This window comes from Gavia stellata, chromosome 11, assembly GCF_030936135.1.
Source record: "Gavia stellata isolate bGavSte3 chromosome 11, bGavSte3.hap2, whole genome shotgun sequence".
In the NCBI taxonomy this organism is placed as follows: Eukaryota; Metazoa; Chordata; class Aves; order Gaviiformes; family Gaviidae; genus Gavia; species Gavia stellata.
The window spans coordinates 15,769,542-15,787,036 of record NC_082604.1 but is presented as its reverse complement, the minus strand read 5'-3'; the positions used below and the strand labels follow the sequence as shown (position 1 = coordinate 15,787,036).

The 17,495-nt window shown below is 36.7% G+C and overlaps 1 protein-coding gene across 1 annotated transcript in view; it reads right to left on the bottom strand.

The window, feature by feature from the left end:
* ACAP2 (ArfGAP with coiled-coil, ankyrin repeat and PH domains 2) overlaps positions 1–17,495 on the bottom strand; it is a 68,210-nt gene that overhangs the window by 31,110 nt on the left and 19,605 nt on the right. Inside the window, exons 2-9 of the mRNA XM_059822613.1 lie at positions 17,151–17,208; positions 14,354–14,473; positions 12,919–12,972; positions 9,345–9,403; positions 8,661–8,844; positions 6,399–6,443; positions 5,256–5,351; positions 728–802 (exon numbers count right to left, since the gene is read on the bottom strand). Coding sequence (XP_059678596.1) covers positions 728–802; positions 5,256–5,351; positions 6,399–6,443; positions 8,661–8,844; positions 9,345–9,403; positions 12,919–12,972; positions 14,354–14,473; positions 17,151–17,208 — 691 coding nt within the window. The remainder of the gene's footprint in view (positions 1–727; positions 803–5,255; positions 5,352–6,398; positions 6,444–8,660; positions 8,845–9,344; positions 9,404–12,918; positions 12,973–14,353; positions 14,474–17,150; positions 17,209–17,495) is intronic.

The following is a 17,495-nucleotide window of genomic DNA, read 5'->3' as shown; positions in this document are numbered from 1 at the left end:
CCTGCAGTATTAGCTCACTACCGGAGAGTTCAGTGGAAATATTTTTAACTTCTAGCATTACACCTGCAAAACCAATACTGATCTAGAGCTTCTGAAACATCCAAACAACAGAAGTCATTCCCCCCACAACATGAATTATCTACATTTTTCTCAACAAGCAAAAGTAAGAATTATTGCACATACAAATCTTCCCAAAACAGCAATTCAATGTTATCACTTCCATATCTGTGTACAGTTGAACACCATTCATTAGACAGCCTTTAGACAAGTTTACTTTTGCTCTTTATGTGCAATAGCAGCTACCACACTACCTGGAAGTACTGCACTCATATTTGGCACAGTCCAGAAAGCAATACATAAGACTGTAGGACTGTGCAGCATATATATCTCCTCTACAGACACACAGGAGGGAAAGATAGCAACTTTTACAACTATATTGAATCCAAGATGTGATAGTAATTAAGACTTCTAATGAAACGTTAGAGTCCCAGTATTCAAATCAATTCTACTGTTCTATTTGTTTCAGTCAAAACTAAACATAATATTCTATTCTATAATACAAAATCAGTATCTGCAATCCAACCCTACGCTTAATGATGTGTAAGTCTGTTTCTCTGCACTAAAGATACCACCCCTCACAGTTCTGATGCAGAGATGCACTGCTGGGGAGAGATGGTAGAGATACAAAAATGTGTGTGCACTCTGCCTTTTACATTCTCTCAAGTACCTTTTGTTGAATAGTGGAGTGCTTTTGCTCCATATCTCTCTTCTCCTTTGCAGCATCTACAGCCAACTGATCCAGCTGTAAAGAGAAACAGAAAATTGGATCTTTAGATATCAAGAGAAACTTGGCTCAGTAGATTTCATAATGCTGACAAAAAAGAACACATTATGTCTAGACATTGCATGACTTTTGTTTTATTTACATAGTATAATTACTTCTCCGGTCACAAAGTGTTTACCTTGAATAACCACTGAAGCCTTGTTCAAAGCACTGCACTACCATCCTGAATTAACCTCTACAAAAGGTGTGTATTTCTTGTAAGCCTTAGAAGGAATGTTTCAAAGAACAGCATGGTGCCAAGCATATGCGACTATACCGCATTGGTGCTCAGTCTCCGAAGAGAATGACTCATGCTCTAGCTGCTCTTGCTGGCTGACTGGCCTATGCAGCAGCACTGGCATTAGCAGCAAAAACTAGAAGGAGTGAATGCTAGTGGGTTTTCCCCTCTGCAAAGGGGGGGGAACTGCCTCAACTTGGCTTTTGTATTGATAGTTTTGATCAGGTCACAAGCAGCATTTGAGCAAGATTCCTTGAAATCTTAAGTAGAACCATTCAAACTGGTTCTAGTTCTGAAAATAACAACAATTGATTTTGCAAAGAAAAGAGACTGTCACAACAAAGAGGATTTAAGTTAGCATCCTTACAAAGTCTGTGATAATAAAAAAGACACTATCAAAAACTTGCTGCAAGCATGTTTATAGCATTACTATATAAACATTTTACTTTTAAAACCAGAAGGAAAAAAGGCAGGAAATTTAAGACATTCTGTAAGACAGTAAGGTTTGGTGGTTTTTTTTTTTTGTTTGGTTGTTTTTTTTAAACAGACTTTGATGTTTAAATAAGAAATACAGTGAAGTGGAGGAGCAGATGCTGCCTGAAAGACCAGTTAGCATGTCACATAACTACCAAGCTATGGAATCTGATGAACTCCACCTTCACCCAGCCTGTAATACAAGACTGCCATTAACCCCAGTCACAGCATCTCACTGAATAACGATGCAGATGCAATACTGAACACAGCGGTACAGCTCGCAGCTTTACATCTGTGTGACAGACCTCATTCTACCCCAGGCCTAGAATGAGGAGACCAGGGACAGTGTGCAACACCAGTTTTCCAGCTGAAGTCAGTCACATGGCAGAGGGCACAGTATGACTAACAGAACCTCCAATTCACACACAAATAGGATTGCCTCCACCCACTCTCATAACCACAAGTGAGAACCACTGCCAACTCTGGTCATTTTCCCCACTGTTGTATTCCCCCTGCTCAAAATGATATAAATGAGAGAAAAAAGGGACAATAACTGGCTCTTACACCCTTATGCTAGACAGTCTGCAACAATTAAGGAGCCGTCAGATAGTTGGGACATCTGGATCAATTCCATACTCTGTTACTTTTCTTAACTCTTCTCTCCCTGGCTTCTTCTCTGGCTCAAATGGCTACATCAGCCCTTTCACACCATAGAGCTGTTGTGAACATGAACACGTTAAAGACTGAAGTGTCCTGACGTCATATTTATGTAGCTGTATGACTTTAAAATGATAAAGCCTCTAAAACAGAGACTGGGCTGCTATTGTGCTCAAAGACTGTTTTGCACTAAAAACCCTGGCAAACACGTTTTTTGTGATAAAGATGAGAACTGGTCCAAGGGCTATTGAAGACTCTATAGGAATCAGGTTTCTTGCTAAAACCTCAGATTCAGGAGTTTGCACTTGGCCCCCAAGAAATTCTTCCTCCTACCCTGCTAGATGAAACAGAAGGTAGCCACATTCAGATTAGGGCAATTACATCTAATTTATCTTGCATACAAGTGTTTGAGGATACATTCACCACAGCATAAGTGCCAAAACAAAGTTCTTAACAGCAGCTCATTCCATCATCATTTACTTTTTTACTATCAAGACAGCATTGCATCATTCCAGTTTCCAGGCTCAGACCAGAACTACTACTTCTCACTCAAGTGAGCAGCACATCAACAGTCTTAAACAAAAAAAGACCAATCGCACAATTAAACTATCAAAGTCCCAGTCTTTATACCACTACTGGGTAGTCTTCAAAAAAATTAGGTTTTTCAAAATACTGCATTTACTGATAAACGTATTTTTATAAACATATAGTGCTATAAGTGGTATTCTGTAGAGAACTAAGACTAAAATGTTCAGCTTTTTGAACAGTTATCTCAGAATGAAAATTCAAGTAGGTTCTCTTTTTAAACTAATACCACATTTCACATGAAAAATGCCAAATACCGTAATTTCCATGCCAAAAGCTTGTACTACACTTGTGTGCCATTAAAGATTTCCCTACAATGACCTGATTCATAAGTAATCCTACCCTGCCCTAAAATATCCAGAAAGCAAAATTACTCAATCCTATTCTGTCATGTAAACCAGTTATTTTGAAAATGCAAAACAAAATAAAGATTGTAACTATACTATTTAATATCACTTCAATTCTAATACTTCAGGTGCTGTTAAACCTTGTAATTAAGATCATACATAAAATTTACCTGGGAATGAAAATTCACTTACCAACAAAAAGAATCTGACAGTATTTTCAGAAAAATCTAGCAAATCCCTCTTTTGTTATGTTACAACATACCTTTCCCTCTGACCTGTTAAAGGCAGACGCTTCAACCAATACAAACTGCAAAGCCATTGACTGTTAAACTTTCATAAGCTATTTACAAGTCTGCTTCTGTGATGAAAAATATCCATTACATAAATGCCAAGGTCTGCCACAAAAGAATAATTCAGCAAGTTTTACGACTTTACGGTCTTCATTCTGTCTTTCCTCCAATTGCAAGATATTTTAAACGTTCTCAACTTCAAATTTTCTAAATTCAACTTCTTCAGTTGCTATGATATGAGCACCAAAATGAATGTTACACCATGCTCCTTACCAGATTAAACAAAAGGATGACCAGCCATTCAAAAATAACCTTGTGTTCCTTGCTCAAATAACCTCAAAGAAATAGAAATATTAAAGCCTAGCTGGTAGCATAAACCACTACCAACTCCACAGTTTTTGTCTCCTTTCCCCATCCCCTCTTCTGCAGAGGTACAGGATACACTTTCGATACTATCGAAACACTACAGTTCAACAATTACAACCCAAAATGGCAGGATGTGAAAGAATAAAAGGCACAACTAAGGACAGAGTCATATGCACCTGAACGTTTCAAGTGCCGCTTTTACACCAAACACAGAGGGCTGTAGCTGTACAGCCACTTCCCTTCTTGATGGCAATGCCAGCTCAAGCAGCCTGTCTCTCTTCTCAGCTCCATCACTTGCTAGCCACACGCATGTACACACACAAGCACACACCTCCCTGACGTGTGTTTGTACATGTAATTAAGACCCACAGTAACCTGACTGGGGACTAGTTAAGCAGAAAAAAACCCCTATTTAGACAATTGATTGTTGGAGTTATTTTCTACAGTTCCCAATCTGCTTCACTACAAACACAGAAGCAGGTTGAGGGACACAGATGACAACAGTGTTGTGGCAGGAATAACCAGCTTAGAACAATATCATTTCTCAGACATTGACTGACATGTCTACTTGAGATGAATGCAAATAAACATTTGCTGTCATTTATTTGCTTTTGTATCTGTATAGACACTTAGAATTTGGGTTGCCTTTGTTTTGAGGATCAGGCTGGAAAGTAGCAATAGAGGGTTTTGCATCAGTGCAGTTGTTGCAAGTCCTTGGACTGGGGCCGGGTGGGGGGAGAAGAAGTGTTGTACAAGTATTTCCAGGCCCATTCAACTTGCACTGAAACCAAGTCAAGATGTTGCTGAGTCTTCTTCCTGCACCACAGACAGATCTTCAGCTGAATATTCTATGTTCTTAATCTATTTTGCATAACCATTTTCAATGTCTCCTGCGTGTAGTTGGCTGTGGTCCACTTAACCTTTTCATGAGTCCCTCACTGAAAACCCAGAAGCTGCAATTGTGTGTTCTTAAACAGCAAAACTGGGCAAGAACGATTCAGTGTATGAACTCAGTTTTGCACTACTTATTAAAGTCAGACTTCTGTTTTACGGTCTAAGTTGCTAACATCAATTTTATTTTTGGCACACTGCATAGTTTATGCAGTATATAATGTATACAAGTAGAAGGAAAAAACATAATCTACTTTATTATTAAATATATTTATAACATGGGTCATATACAAAAATTTTTAAAACAAAATAATCCAGTGTCCTGGATACCATAGAGTACCTCAAACGACACTACATGGCTATGTTTAAGTATGTAAATCCTAAAGGTAGTAGTAACTTTACTAAGCACACAACTTTCAGTTTCTCTTTTCATTCAAACCACTTAACAGTGGGTTATGCTTTGCCTTTATCACACTATAGCTCCTTTTTGTTGAGCAAATCTGTGATGTACCTGATATGTATGCATACATCAAGTTTTCATCCCTTCCAGCATATAATTATGAATTTTTAAAGTAATTTGTTACCTGTGCACCAAGATCTTTCATGTAGGGCTCAAGTTCACTAAAAAGATCATAGCCTTGATGGAAAAAAGCCAGATGGGCATACATAAATGATAACATCTAGAAGGAAAAAAGTGTATTTTTTAAAAGGATAAATATTTATCAGCTATCACATAAATTTATCACTTAACTAATCCACATGAACAAACTTAAAATACAATTCCAGGGTTAATTTCTGCTCTCTTGCATCCTAGCAATTTTACATCAATATCTTACAGAGCTTCCAATGTGGTAAATAAACATACAAGGTAAAGACAGCAAAGAACCAAGGCAAAAATCTCAGATATTAACAAAACAACTGCACTTAAGGGCAGAAATTTACTTCTAATTCATGTAACCTGAAACTTCTGCTATGTCCCATTTAACTAGGACATGTAAATTAGAGGGGCTACAGAATACATTTACTAATCATGCAAACCCATAACCTTTATGAACACAGCTGAGAAGACTGTCCAGTCTTAAAAAAGAAAACAAGTTGGAAAGACTAAAGTTTTTGCTATTTAAAGGAATTAAGGAAACTATGGGAGTGCAACTTTAGACCTTTGAAAGAAAAGCATCATTTAATTTGGCAGTCTCTACCTCGGTAAACTTTTTACAGAGATAATATGAAGCAGGAAAGGGAACACAATCAGAAGAAAACTAGCCTTTAGATATAGCTGTATATTAGTTTAGCAGATACCATACTAAAGCATATTGTATATTTGCTATTACAATATGCTATTTATATTAAAAAATACCATTTTTGTAGAAAGAGCTGAATACATCTTAGAATAGATTGTAAGAATTTCTTATTGTTTATAAATGAATACAGCAGACCTAAACAGCAGAATTCTTGGCAGACAAAGTTCAGTTTTAACCATGAAACACCAGAGAATCAACAGCAGTGAAAACCTTTAAGTGTTCAAATCTAAACCAAAGGGCAAAAACAGTTAAGCATCTATGCCCAGTTATAGTAAAGGCCAAACTGACAGTCACCAAAGTGCCAAATGTACTGGTAATGTTTTGATGGGTAAGAGGACTAAATTTTTAATATACTGCTGGGCAGTCACATTTTTAATTTCAGATTTATTTAAATATTTTCTACAAAGAAATTAAAATATATCTTACAGATTTTAAGATTTCTGCTCTCCTTTTAGACTGAAGAACGTTGATCTAGAAAAAACAAACAAGCAATTTATTTTATTCTACTTGCAAATTTTCCCCACAGAAATAAACTTCAAATTACTTCCAAATAGTCGTATCAAAGCTTAAAACATTGGAAGAACATAACTCAATATCATACTTCACAAAGCACTTCTTTTAAAAGATGCATGCTAGTTTTGTCACGATATTAAAGTGATGCAATCAGAAAAAGCTTGCGAAGCTAGAATTTCACAATGATCGCCACAACTTCCTTATATTAGAAGGGAAAATACAAGACATAACGTGTTAGCTAGAAGTAATACACCTTTCAAGCAAGACAAATTGGTACCCATTTTTGAGAGATTGAATTCAACGTGTTTCAAATACCCTTTCTGACAGTATGAGCCAACCCAGCCCACCAACTTCTTCCAGAAGCTGCACCCAGCACTACTGCCACCTCCTGCCAGAGGAAAGGAAAGGATGGGGGCATGTTTATTTTTCCCCTCAGGCTGACATTGTCTAAAGTGTCCCAAAACTGGGATATAGCCCCAGTCTCTGAGAAAAGCACAATTGTAGTATCTTCAACAAGTAACTTTTCATGTATACTTGCAGTTTTTAGCTAGCTGAAGTCACTGACCAATGGTGTTGCCCCAGAACTTGAAGAACTTCACATTATATAGAAAAAATAACTGATTGTTCACATTGACCTAGTTCCTCTATCCTCTTTGTCCCCTAATCTTTAAGGTTGTCATCCAGAACTACAGATTTTACTTTAAAAGCCCCATTTAGCAGAAACATGCATGATTTTGTAATTTAACACCCCTATGTCAGTTTAAAATTCCAGCAAAAGAAATAAACTTACTAAAGCTATAATCAAAACCAGATTGTACTTCTACACTTAAATAGTCGATATTTTCGAAAACCTTCTGCCGCAAAAATAATTAAGATTTGTTTGTATAGAACAAACCCTCAACTTGTGAGGCAAAAAAAATAAAAGGAAAGCAAAGGTTTTGAAATACAGTTTAAAGCCAATATAGCTACAAAGAGACCACAGTTGTGAAGCCACTTTTCCAGAAGAGAAGAGTCACCCGAGCAGAAAGAATTCCTAAAGCTGAATTCATTTTTGCCTGCATTAATTAAGAGATGCTGAAACTTTTCCCTGTTACATTAAATGCATCCTTATCACAGGAACTGTTCATACTTTGAACGAACAAATTCCAGGATGCAAACTATCTGCAAATCAATGCAGATACAAGGAACTGGCCTACAGTAATGACTGTCAGATTCCCCCCTACACACACCCCCACTACTATTTGATGTTAGTACAAATAATCAAGTGGTACATAATTCACATGACTTTTTAAACATAAAAATTAACTTTGTCCTTAGTGTTCAAAAGGCAGGAGTTCAGCATTGACCACTGACTACCATATTGTGCATGTGCCCAGGCTGATTAGATGGATTCCACTTCAGTTTATAGCTAATACATGCAATTTAAAGAACAGTTAACTAAGCTTTAAATAACTGACTGGACTGTCACAAATCAAGATGATAACACCTAATACAAAACTAACATAATTTTAAATGGCTGTTCTGCATTTGATCAGAGAACCTCAGACCCATTTAGGAGCCCCCAACCCCTCGTACCATCTGAGTTGCAATAATCCTGTTTTGCTGTAGTTGTGGGTAACTATGAAACAGATGAATTTTAAGTATTGACAGAAAATTTATTATTATTTGACAGGATTCAAAGTAGTAGGACAAGGAACACCTCTCAACACGCTACAGGAGATCTAGTTCTGTTCTCGATTTCCCTTACTGCACCATGCCAAACTCAGAGGCTTCCAGACAAGTAGCCAACATCCTATATCAGAATTATTCAGGTAATTTGTATTTCCTAGGCTAGGTTATAGTTTTTACTTCAAATATATAAGGTACTACAGCATAGCCAAATCACAATATACATTTAGGTAAGCATCAGGCAAATATTGTTTTTTCAAAATTAATGAAAATTTAACTGTCATTACAGCAACGGCACTGAATACCAAGGCATTAAGCAGTAAGAATGCACCAAGTAAATTAATTTCGCTCAGATTTCATCAAGAAATTACTTGCAGACAATTTTATTCCTTTTTTTACTTAATTTCCACAGCTTCTGAGAAGCTTACAATAAGAACTTCTAAAGGACAGATGTCTAACTATATGTAACAGATGGTTTTGCAAAATAACTTTTTTTGCTGCACTTACCTGAAGAACATAATCCAGAGCTATGTGTCGAAAACACTTCCGTGTTGCAGTCAAAATATTCGTTGCTTCCTCTACTTCGTGTTGCTTGTTTCTTTGAACTTGGGCATTTTTCACTAGAGCATTCTCTTTTTCTTCACTAACTTTTTCAAACTGTTTCTTTGCATCTTTAAATTTCCTAATATCTCTAAAGTAAAAGGAAAGATGGATGACAAATTAATTCCAAAGCATGAAAACAGTGTTTAAAGATACACTAGACAGACCATGCTCGTGACTGTTATATCTAGTTTGTTTTCATATTCTTCAATAAATGCTTGGATCAAATGGAAATCATACACATATGATAGAAGCTTCTCTGTCTTTCCCTTCTGAGGAAAGGACAAAATTGAAATTTAAATAAATGTATCTCATGCTTACTGGGGAAAAGCTCTGGTAAGTACGTTTTTCCCTAAGCTTAGACAATGACAACATATAATTAAGATCAGTAATTCATTTTATTTCAACATTTCTGCAGCTGGATCTGAAGCCTCACTGATTTAGGGTGATTTTTGACAAGGCTTAAATACACATTTCTCAGTTTATGGCTGGAGATTTTCAGGAAAGATGTTTCACCAAGCCACTCATATCAGATGTTTTAAAATTCTATTTTACCTATAATTTTCCCATTACAAGTGCAAATTAACTTACTCTTTAACGAAAGTCTGAAGCTGTGCTTTAATTGATCTTTGGGTTTGGTCAAACAGGATCTGAAAGAAAAGCATTATTATCTAAGTCAATAACTATGGGGTATTCATAACTTTTCATTTTAAACATACACATGGTTATTACGCAGACTTAGATGAGGATTATTATTAAACCAATGTGTCTCTAATATCAATATAGAAAGTAGTTTTGAAATAAATAAAAAATAAATAAGGAATAAAATAAGGAAAATAACACAAACCCAACACCTTTTGCTGGTCTTTTCTTAAAGACTGTGGTTATAAGGAGAGACAAGAGCTCCTGGCATCTTATTCTCTCATCCTGACAATGTAAGACATGCCCACTTTCAAAGAACATGTTTATTATGATTGTTAATTAGTCAAGAATATTACCGTACAAACAGGCTTGAAGAAACAACTTTGAATGTTAAGTAACAACTTTTTTTGATTCTCACAGACTTTCACAATTTAACCAACAACTAAAAGACAAAACCATGAAACCATAGAAAGAACATGCCCTTAACTTCTGGCAAAACCCCACAGACTGAAATTAATGCTGGAAATGTAATATACATGAGTAACTATTAGTACCATCTCCTTTACATAACACATTTGAAAAAAACACCCAGTTGAATGGCTAACAAACATTAGTTGAATGGTTAAGAAGAACAGCTGTTTCTTTTTCTAAGATTAAGTGTTCTAAGCCATGCTTCTCACATTTCTTATGATTTGGGGAGGCCGGGGGCAAAATATAATCTACTCATTCAAATTGTAAAGCTTGAGAAATTTGTTAAGTTTCCAAGGCCAAAGCATACCTGAATGTTAGACAACTTGTATTTTTTCTTGTGACCCTAGAAATTCTAACTGAGGAATGAAAACACACATTCTTTCAGCTTCACATCTGCCCTTTGAGTTTTAGGACAGAATGGAACAGGTCAATGCCTATGGGACAAATCCTTTTGCCACTTATCATTGTGCAGACCACAAATGATGCCTTCATTTCCAACTCCTCTACACCTCCCATTCTGCATTACGGAAATATACAAGGCACAATCACAAAAAACAGAGGTGAAAGAATGTAAGGAAGTAGTAGTTGGCCCAACTGAACAGAATCTCTTCCAAAAGGTAAAGATCTTTAAGTGTTAAATAATTTTATTGAAAGAGCAAGTCAAGAACTCAAAGTTTCAGGTCAAACAATGTTTTCTTTAAACATTCTCAGTCTTATTTTCACTATTCACAAAATTTGGGAAAAGCCACGCAATGCCAAGTACTGACAACAAAACTTTACCAGCTTGTTTCTCTTTTCTAGAAACACTGAAGGAAAGAAAACATTACTGAGTTTAAGTCACCCAATAACAGTGGTACTACATCCTCCATCCAGTCTCCATTTTTGGAGGTTTTCAAGACCAAATGGGATAAAACCCTAAGCAACCTGCTCCAACCTCAGAGCTGACCCTGATTTAGGCAGGCAGTTGAACCAGACATCTCCTGAGGCCCCTTCCAACCTGAACTGTCCTACATCTAACAGTAACACATGGAAGATCCAGTTTGTATTCCCACTTCGGGAAACCAGAAAAACAGTCAACTAGAATAGATAAAGAACTTCTTGACAAGCTGGAAGTCATGCTGGGACTACTCCCACTGCTGACATTTAAGCTTGCCAGTGCCTGAGGAGTACACCAATCAAGATCAATACAGAAAGAGTATAACCAGATGGGAACTCAACTGATTAGCGGACTCCCAGAAATACAAGCATTGCAATTTTGCTTACAGTAAAGAGGAAAAAAGTGCTAGGCAGAAAAATATATACACATTTTTTCCCTAAAAGAACAGAAAAAAAGTGCCCAGACCATGGTCTGACTAGATTTACAGCCTTTCCAACACACTACCTTTCACATACTCCAAACCAAGTCTAAGCAAGCTGCTATTTGCTATAAGCTGTCAGAGCTACTCCCCCACTGCTGAGTCAGTGAAGATGCTGCATTAATCTGGTTCCTAGCCTTATCTGTAGCAAAGCCTCATATGAGAAAATTGACAGTCATCCAGATCTCAGTGGGACCATCTCCTACACCTTCCCTCCTTCCTCTGGAGGATGCCTGCCTCTCCTCTTTCTTCCTCTAGCTTCTTCTCAGTCATGATGGCTCTCCTGCCAACTTGGTCAACAACAGAGCTAACACTCTGAGCTAGTAAGTCCTCCTGAACTAAGCAGATTTACAAAAAGCAATACAAGACCACAACACGCCTGGAAAAGTTCTACATCAGAACCCCGTAACATGCTTCACTTATGTTTGTGCCTCGTTCTTTGCTTTCTGCCTTCAAACTGCCCTAAAGGGAGAGTAGAGTTGTGCTGTGCCAAATTACCAAAGCACTGCAAGCCACAATCACGTAGACAGTTAACAGCAGCAAGAATATAGGACCTAGGTCAGATGTGTCAAAAAGAGCATAACATATAGCAAAGACATGGTTAAAAAGCAAGAAGTGTGATGAAGAGTGTAAAACAGGGACAAGCCAACTGGATCTGTCTGCTCATTTTAACCTGCAGAAATCACCACCATGACAGTAACACTTTCTCCCACTACTGCTGCTTTGAACATTTGCTCTAGCTTCTCTCTACCATCAAAGTATCACTGTCCACTTACTCCCCCCTCTTTACAGTTTTCATTATATTAGGTGTAGATATGTACACCTCATGTAATGGAAAGGAAATCCAACTCAACAGTATTAACCTGCTTTGCTTTGTTTCCCTTCCCTTCTAAAAGCATGCGTTTTCAAAAAAATACCTAATAAGACAGTTTTAGGAAGCTAAGTTAATGCTAACAAACTTAATTCCAGCTGAAGCTGTTTGAACTGCATTCTCTGTATTTCATTACATTTTAAACTCCTAGTGTTATGAAAAAAAAATTTAAGTAGGGGCCAAAGGAAGAGGAAGAAAATAGAAGAATGAACACAACCCTTTGGCTTTCAGGATAAACTCTTTAGAGGAGAAAATTAAATCAGTTTTCAATCCAGGCAAAACTGAGCTTTCTGATGAAGTCTGACATGCTAGAAATCACTATTAGTCTTAAATCCTCGCATTTTCTCTTTTTTCTACACTTGTCTAAATCTGCCATACATCCAAAAAAACTACACACAAATCACAGGTGCTTCATCTTGTGCATTATAGAAGATGAGGGGAAAAAAGTACAAATTATGGAAAAGGTAACCATTATTTCAGTCCAGCAAAGAACTATGTTCATAGTTTGTCACTGCTGCCCATCAGTTTGATTAAAGAAGATGAAACAATCCAGTATTTACTCTGTCTTAAAGCACTGGGTTTTAGCAAAGCTTACAAATTGCAAGCAAAAAATAAAGCGAGATAAAAATCTGCAAGAAAGGGAATATTTATAAATATTTCATGAACAAAATATAAAGTATTTACAAGTATAAAATGAGAGGTATTCAATACCACTTAAACCATGACTTTGCAAATACTATCAACAAGAAAAGCTTTAGCATTATTCTGTTATGAAATGTAACTGGAGGTAAGCTATCAGTGTCATGTTTCAGCTAGAAATACTTACATTGTGATAATTGATCATTTCCTGTAAGGTGTCAGAGAACTTTGTCAAGCTGGTCTGTAAAGAGAAAAACAAAGTGGTTTAAGTTAAACCCTACCAAATACACAGCATGAAAGCAACATTTCAGGTTTACAGCCTTTCAGTAAGGAACTTGGGAATTGATTTTCCTTAGCATGATTATTAAACTAAAACCATTATGCTAGAAGGAGGTATGGCGGTAGTATCAAGTAAATCTATTAAAGCTACAAGCAACAAAAATGTTACTGCTACCTACCTATATATAAAGCACCAAACTGAAGCAAGGCAGGAAAAATGCAAATTAAGTTGACTAAATTATGGTAATGCCACATAATTTAACACATTAAGTTACAATATTAAATATTACGCTACTTAATACTTATTAATGTTTAATACTCTAACTCCAAACACCTGGTTAACATGTAATCATCAGTATACACACATTTACTGTAGGAACTATTGCCTCACAGCTGACAGGCTTAGCAACATCGACATCAATCTGTAGAATCAACTTCTCAAACAGTTAGAAAATAATGATCCCTCATACATTTGGATAACTACACATTTGGATAACTTGCTTACACAACAAGTGTAACAAAAACCTACTTGTTTTACTCCAAGTAATGATTATTTGAATATTTGCAATCAAACAATGTAAGTTTTACTAGTTTGCCATTGCACTACATTTCTAGCAAGTAAATTTCCCGGCAACAACAGTTTCAGTTGCACACAGACTATATTGAAGTTCACAGGCATTATCTGTTTCAGCTAGTGTGTGAAGATGCATACATGCAATTGATGTTCTTATTACATAACACACATTAAATATAGCTGATACATACGGAGATGTGCACGTAATTATACCTGCATATTACACTATTTCATACCTCATTTCAAAGTAACATAGACAGGAAATATTAGGTGGTCCAAATTAGCCTAACAAGACATCAGTCTGAGATTACACCATCAAAGTGGGCTCTTTCTATTTAAAAATTTAAATTTCTATGCATTAGAGAGTGCCAGTTCCAGGACACAAGGTATCAGCTCCGGGAACTTAATTGCAGAGAACCACCTCTTAAGATCTCATGACTAGAACACCTTTATTAAGCAAAGTAAACAGGGCAGCTGTTCACAGCTTCAACCTGACTTTCCCTACTCTGCAGAAGATGACTATTCCTAACCTAGTATTTTCTGGAATTTGGAGAACCCTTGCCATTGCAAGTTAAAGCTGAAACTAAACAGCACATACACTTGCAGTGCACCACAGTCAGGAAAGCGCACCCTTAAGACATCTCAAAGAAAAAGGAGCAAAAAGGCAAATAATAGTATAAACTTCAACTACTTCTCTTGCCAACTGTTACATTTTATCCTTCTCAAGTTATGCTTTTCTCCTTCCATTTTCACCTCTTAAAGAGCTTACCTCAACCAATGCATCTTTACAGGAATACTGTGCAAGGTCTCGAATTCCATTCATGAACTGCTTGTTGGCTGTACAGAATGCTTTCCCAGTATCAATCATTGCAATACAAAGCTTCACCAGCTAAAAAGAGGTAAAAATTACGAAGTCAAAGTTTTGAGTTTTGTTTTTTACACCACCATATAAACATGAAACACACTGAGCTTAATTAAGTCTAAGAAACAAAAGATTTCAAAAGTTACATTCTAAATTTACAAAGCCCCCCATTCTATGAAAAGCTTTCTATTGTATAGTGATAGCTATAAAAATACTACTCTAGGTCAACTGATATGCCATTGAGAAGGTTACTACTCTCTATAAATTTTTTGAATTATTTTTTATTTATTTTACTGTTATCTGAGATTTTGCACATATTTCAGGAGAGGGGGCTATATGAGGACAAAAAGCCCAGCAACTAAAACATGACTGGTTAGAACCCAGGCAAATAATAAGTGTTCTGTGGTTTCTGAGCCAAAAAGTCCCAAGAGAAACCCACACCAGTTGTTTCATCATGAGACACTCATAATGCAGGCACAGGAAAGCAAAACGCTGTCTGCACAAAGCACAACTGAAGAGAGATAGTTACATCTCAGAAGATTAAATCAATCATGTTTTCACTCATACAACAGACTAGTCTTTCTCTTACGGGTTTTCATGCCTACCACTCACTGCTTAGATCAGCACCTTAGCTACCACTGTACTGCAGAGTTTGATATGAAGACCAGTAGTATCTTGTGATTGATTTTTTCCCACTTTTTGAACCATTTATGCACTGGGCCATTAATGAAAGAAAGAATGATTAGTGTGATCACTGATATGTTCTCTTGAGAGAAGGCATATTATAATTGAGTTCTCCACCCTAAACCAAACTGAGAATAAAATCAGAAGATTGAACCTTCGTCTCTGAAGGATTTTGCAAGATATTAGACAAATTTTCATGAAGAACAACATACAAGTACGTGATCCTATGTTGGGGCAAGGAAACCACTCAAGTGACCTTCCTGTCTTATTTACCCAGTAACTTTTATGTTGACTCAGATCCTCTAAAAAAAGAAGAAATCTGATCATTATCTCCCACATTCTGATGAGTGGCCAAGTTGCTTGAACAATGGACAGAAAAATCACTACCAACATGATCCTTTTTTTCCTTCACTTTTGTTTATGGCTCACAATCCTGAAGCCAGCATCCTTTCTTCCAGAGGGGGAAAAAAATGCAGATAATGTAGCCCAAAGTCACAATTGTGGGACAATAAAACTAAGTTTAGTATGAATAACTGAGCAGAAAAAGTTACCAGCCAAGTCTAGACAAACCATTACCCTCAGGCCATAGTTACTTCAGCTCACACAAGAAGCTTGGCTTTCAACTTAAGTGTTATGCTAGATCACTTATCCTTCACATTACAATTAAACTACTTAAATACTTAACTTGTGTATTTGCTTTCTTGTCAGGGGAGCAAATGGGTTTGGTGGTTTTGATTTAAACAGTACTAGGATACTGTCTCAGGGCAAAAGAGTAATACTATTATTACAGCTTTTACATGATAGAATGGTATATTTGGCACCAGCCTCCTGCAAGAGGCTGGGGGCAAGGCCCTGAATAACACCCCTTAAGGAAGTTGAGAATGCTTTTCCCCAAAAATGACCCTTTTAGACTGGTGGAAAACACAAACTTCCAAGACATATTTTTCAGATCCTTTAAATACTTATATGGTTCAATATACGAAAACAAATTCATCACCCCTCCAGTAAAAATGTGTCTTATACCCATCAGTTTCACACCAAATCAAAATTAAGTATCTTAAATTTATTTTGAAAGAACAAACGGTTACATTTTTAACTACAAAACCTAGAAATATTATTACAAGAAGTAACAAAAAGTCTTCACACTTAACAGTACACTTGACACTGACTTTATTTGTTTCTATCTTTCTGTAGCCAACTTGCAGCTGCACGAACAAAAGTTCATATTCAAAAAGCAGCTAAGGAGGTGAACAAATGACAGCTGCCTACCACGTTAAAACACAGACAAAAATAATTTTAAACATTTGGCATAAAATGCTAAGGAAAGACGACTTTCTATGGATGCAAACCAAAAAAAGCCACTCTCAAAATACTAGCAAAGAAAGAACAAAAGCCTCCAAATACTACTGGTTAGGAAACCAATAAATGGATTGTAAGGCACTAAAAAGATGCTACATACATCCTTTTATATACATGCGCAAAGTATGACAAAAAGCAGGATGGATTTTACAGTAGTTCAGTCCTCCAGACACAAGTGAAGGATATATATACCTATCCTGCTGTGACTGTGCCACAGACTACCAAAGACAGAAAGCATTGACTGTAAATCTCTAAAACAAAGAGTATCCAGATATCCTCGCAGCATGCAGTTGTCATAAAACATGAACTCTCACTGCAGAAACGGCCAACCCCTGGCTTTTAACTCACATGAAAGCTGAATTAGTTTCCATGCAGCTCCCACTGTGGGGCTGAGTCACATGAGTGTGAGGGGGCCATACAGGCAGGAGGGTATTGCACAATCCAAACCCTCAGCTGGTGGAGAAAGCTCATTCACACTGGCTGTTGCTCAAGTTTGGGTCTCTGGGGCCCAGCTGTGCACTCGACCCAGATCCATTCCCTCTGCAAGAGCAGAATGCTTCACTGGCAGCCACTGCCACTTCCCAGCTATGAACTTTAAACCAAAACCTAAACACATCTATTTTATTTTTCAGAACAGACATTGTTGAGTTAAAAAGCTTACCTTGTCAAGTTTCAGTTCCAGTTCTGTCACATCTCCTTCTACTTCTTCTAAAGCTGCCCTGCATGGTTAAAAAATGTTTTTCTGTAAAACTTTACACAAAAATACTCTGGTACTGGGGGAAAGGGGCAGGGACATGTTAATTTTACCCATTTATTGCCATCACAGTTTCACTTAAATTTCAACTATAAAACAGCATAGATTTTAGAGAACGACAAGAATTGCAGAAAATTTGACAGTAAAAAGACTAAAAACTACATGACTGACAAAACATATAGCCTAGTAATAAAGATTTGAGATGAAATTTTATTAATCCTAATGTTTGTCAGATTGAAATAGGTTTCCTCT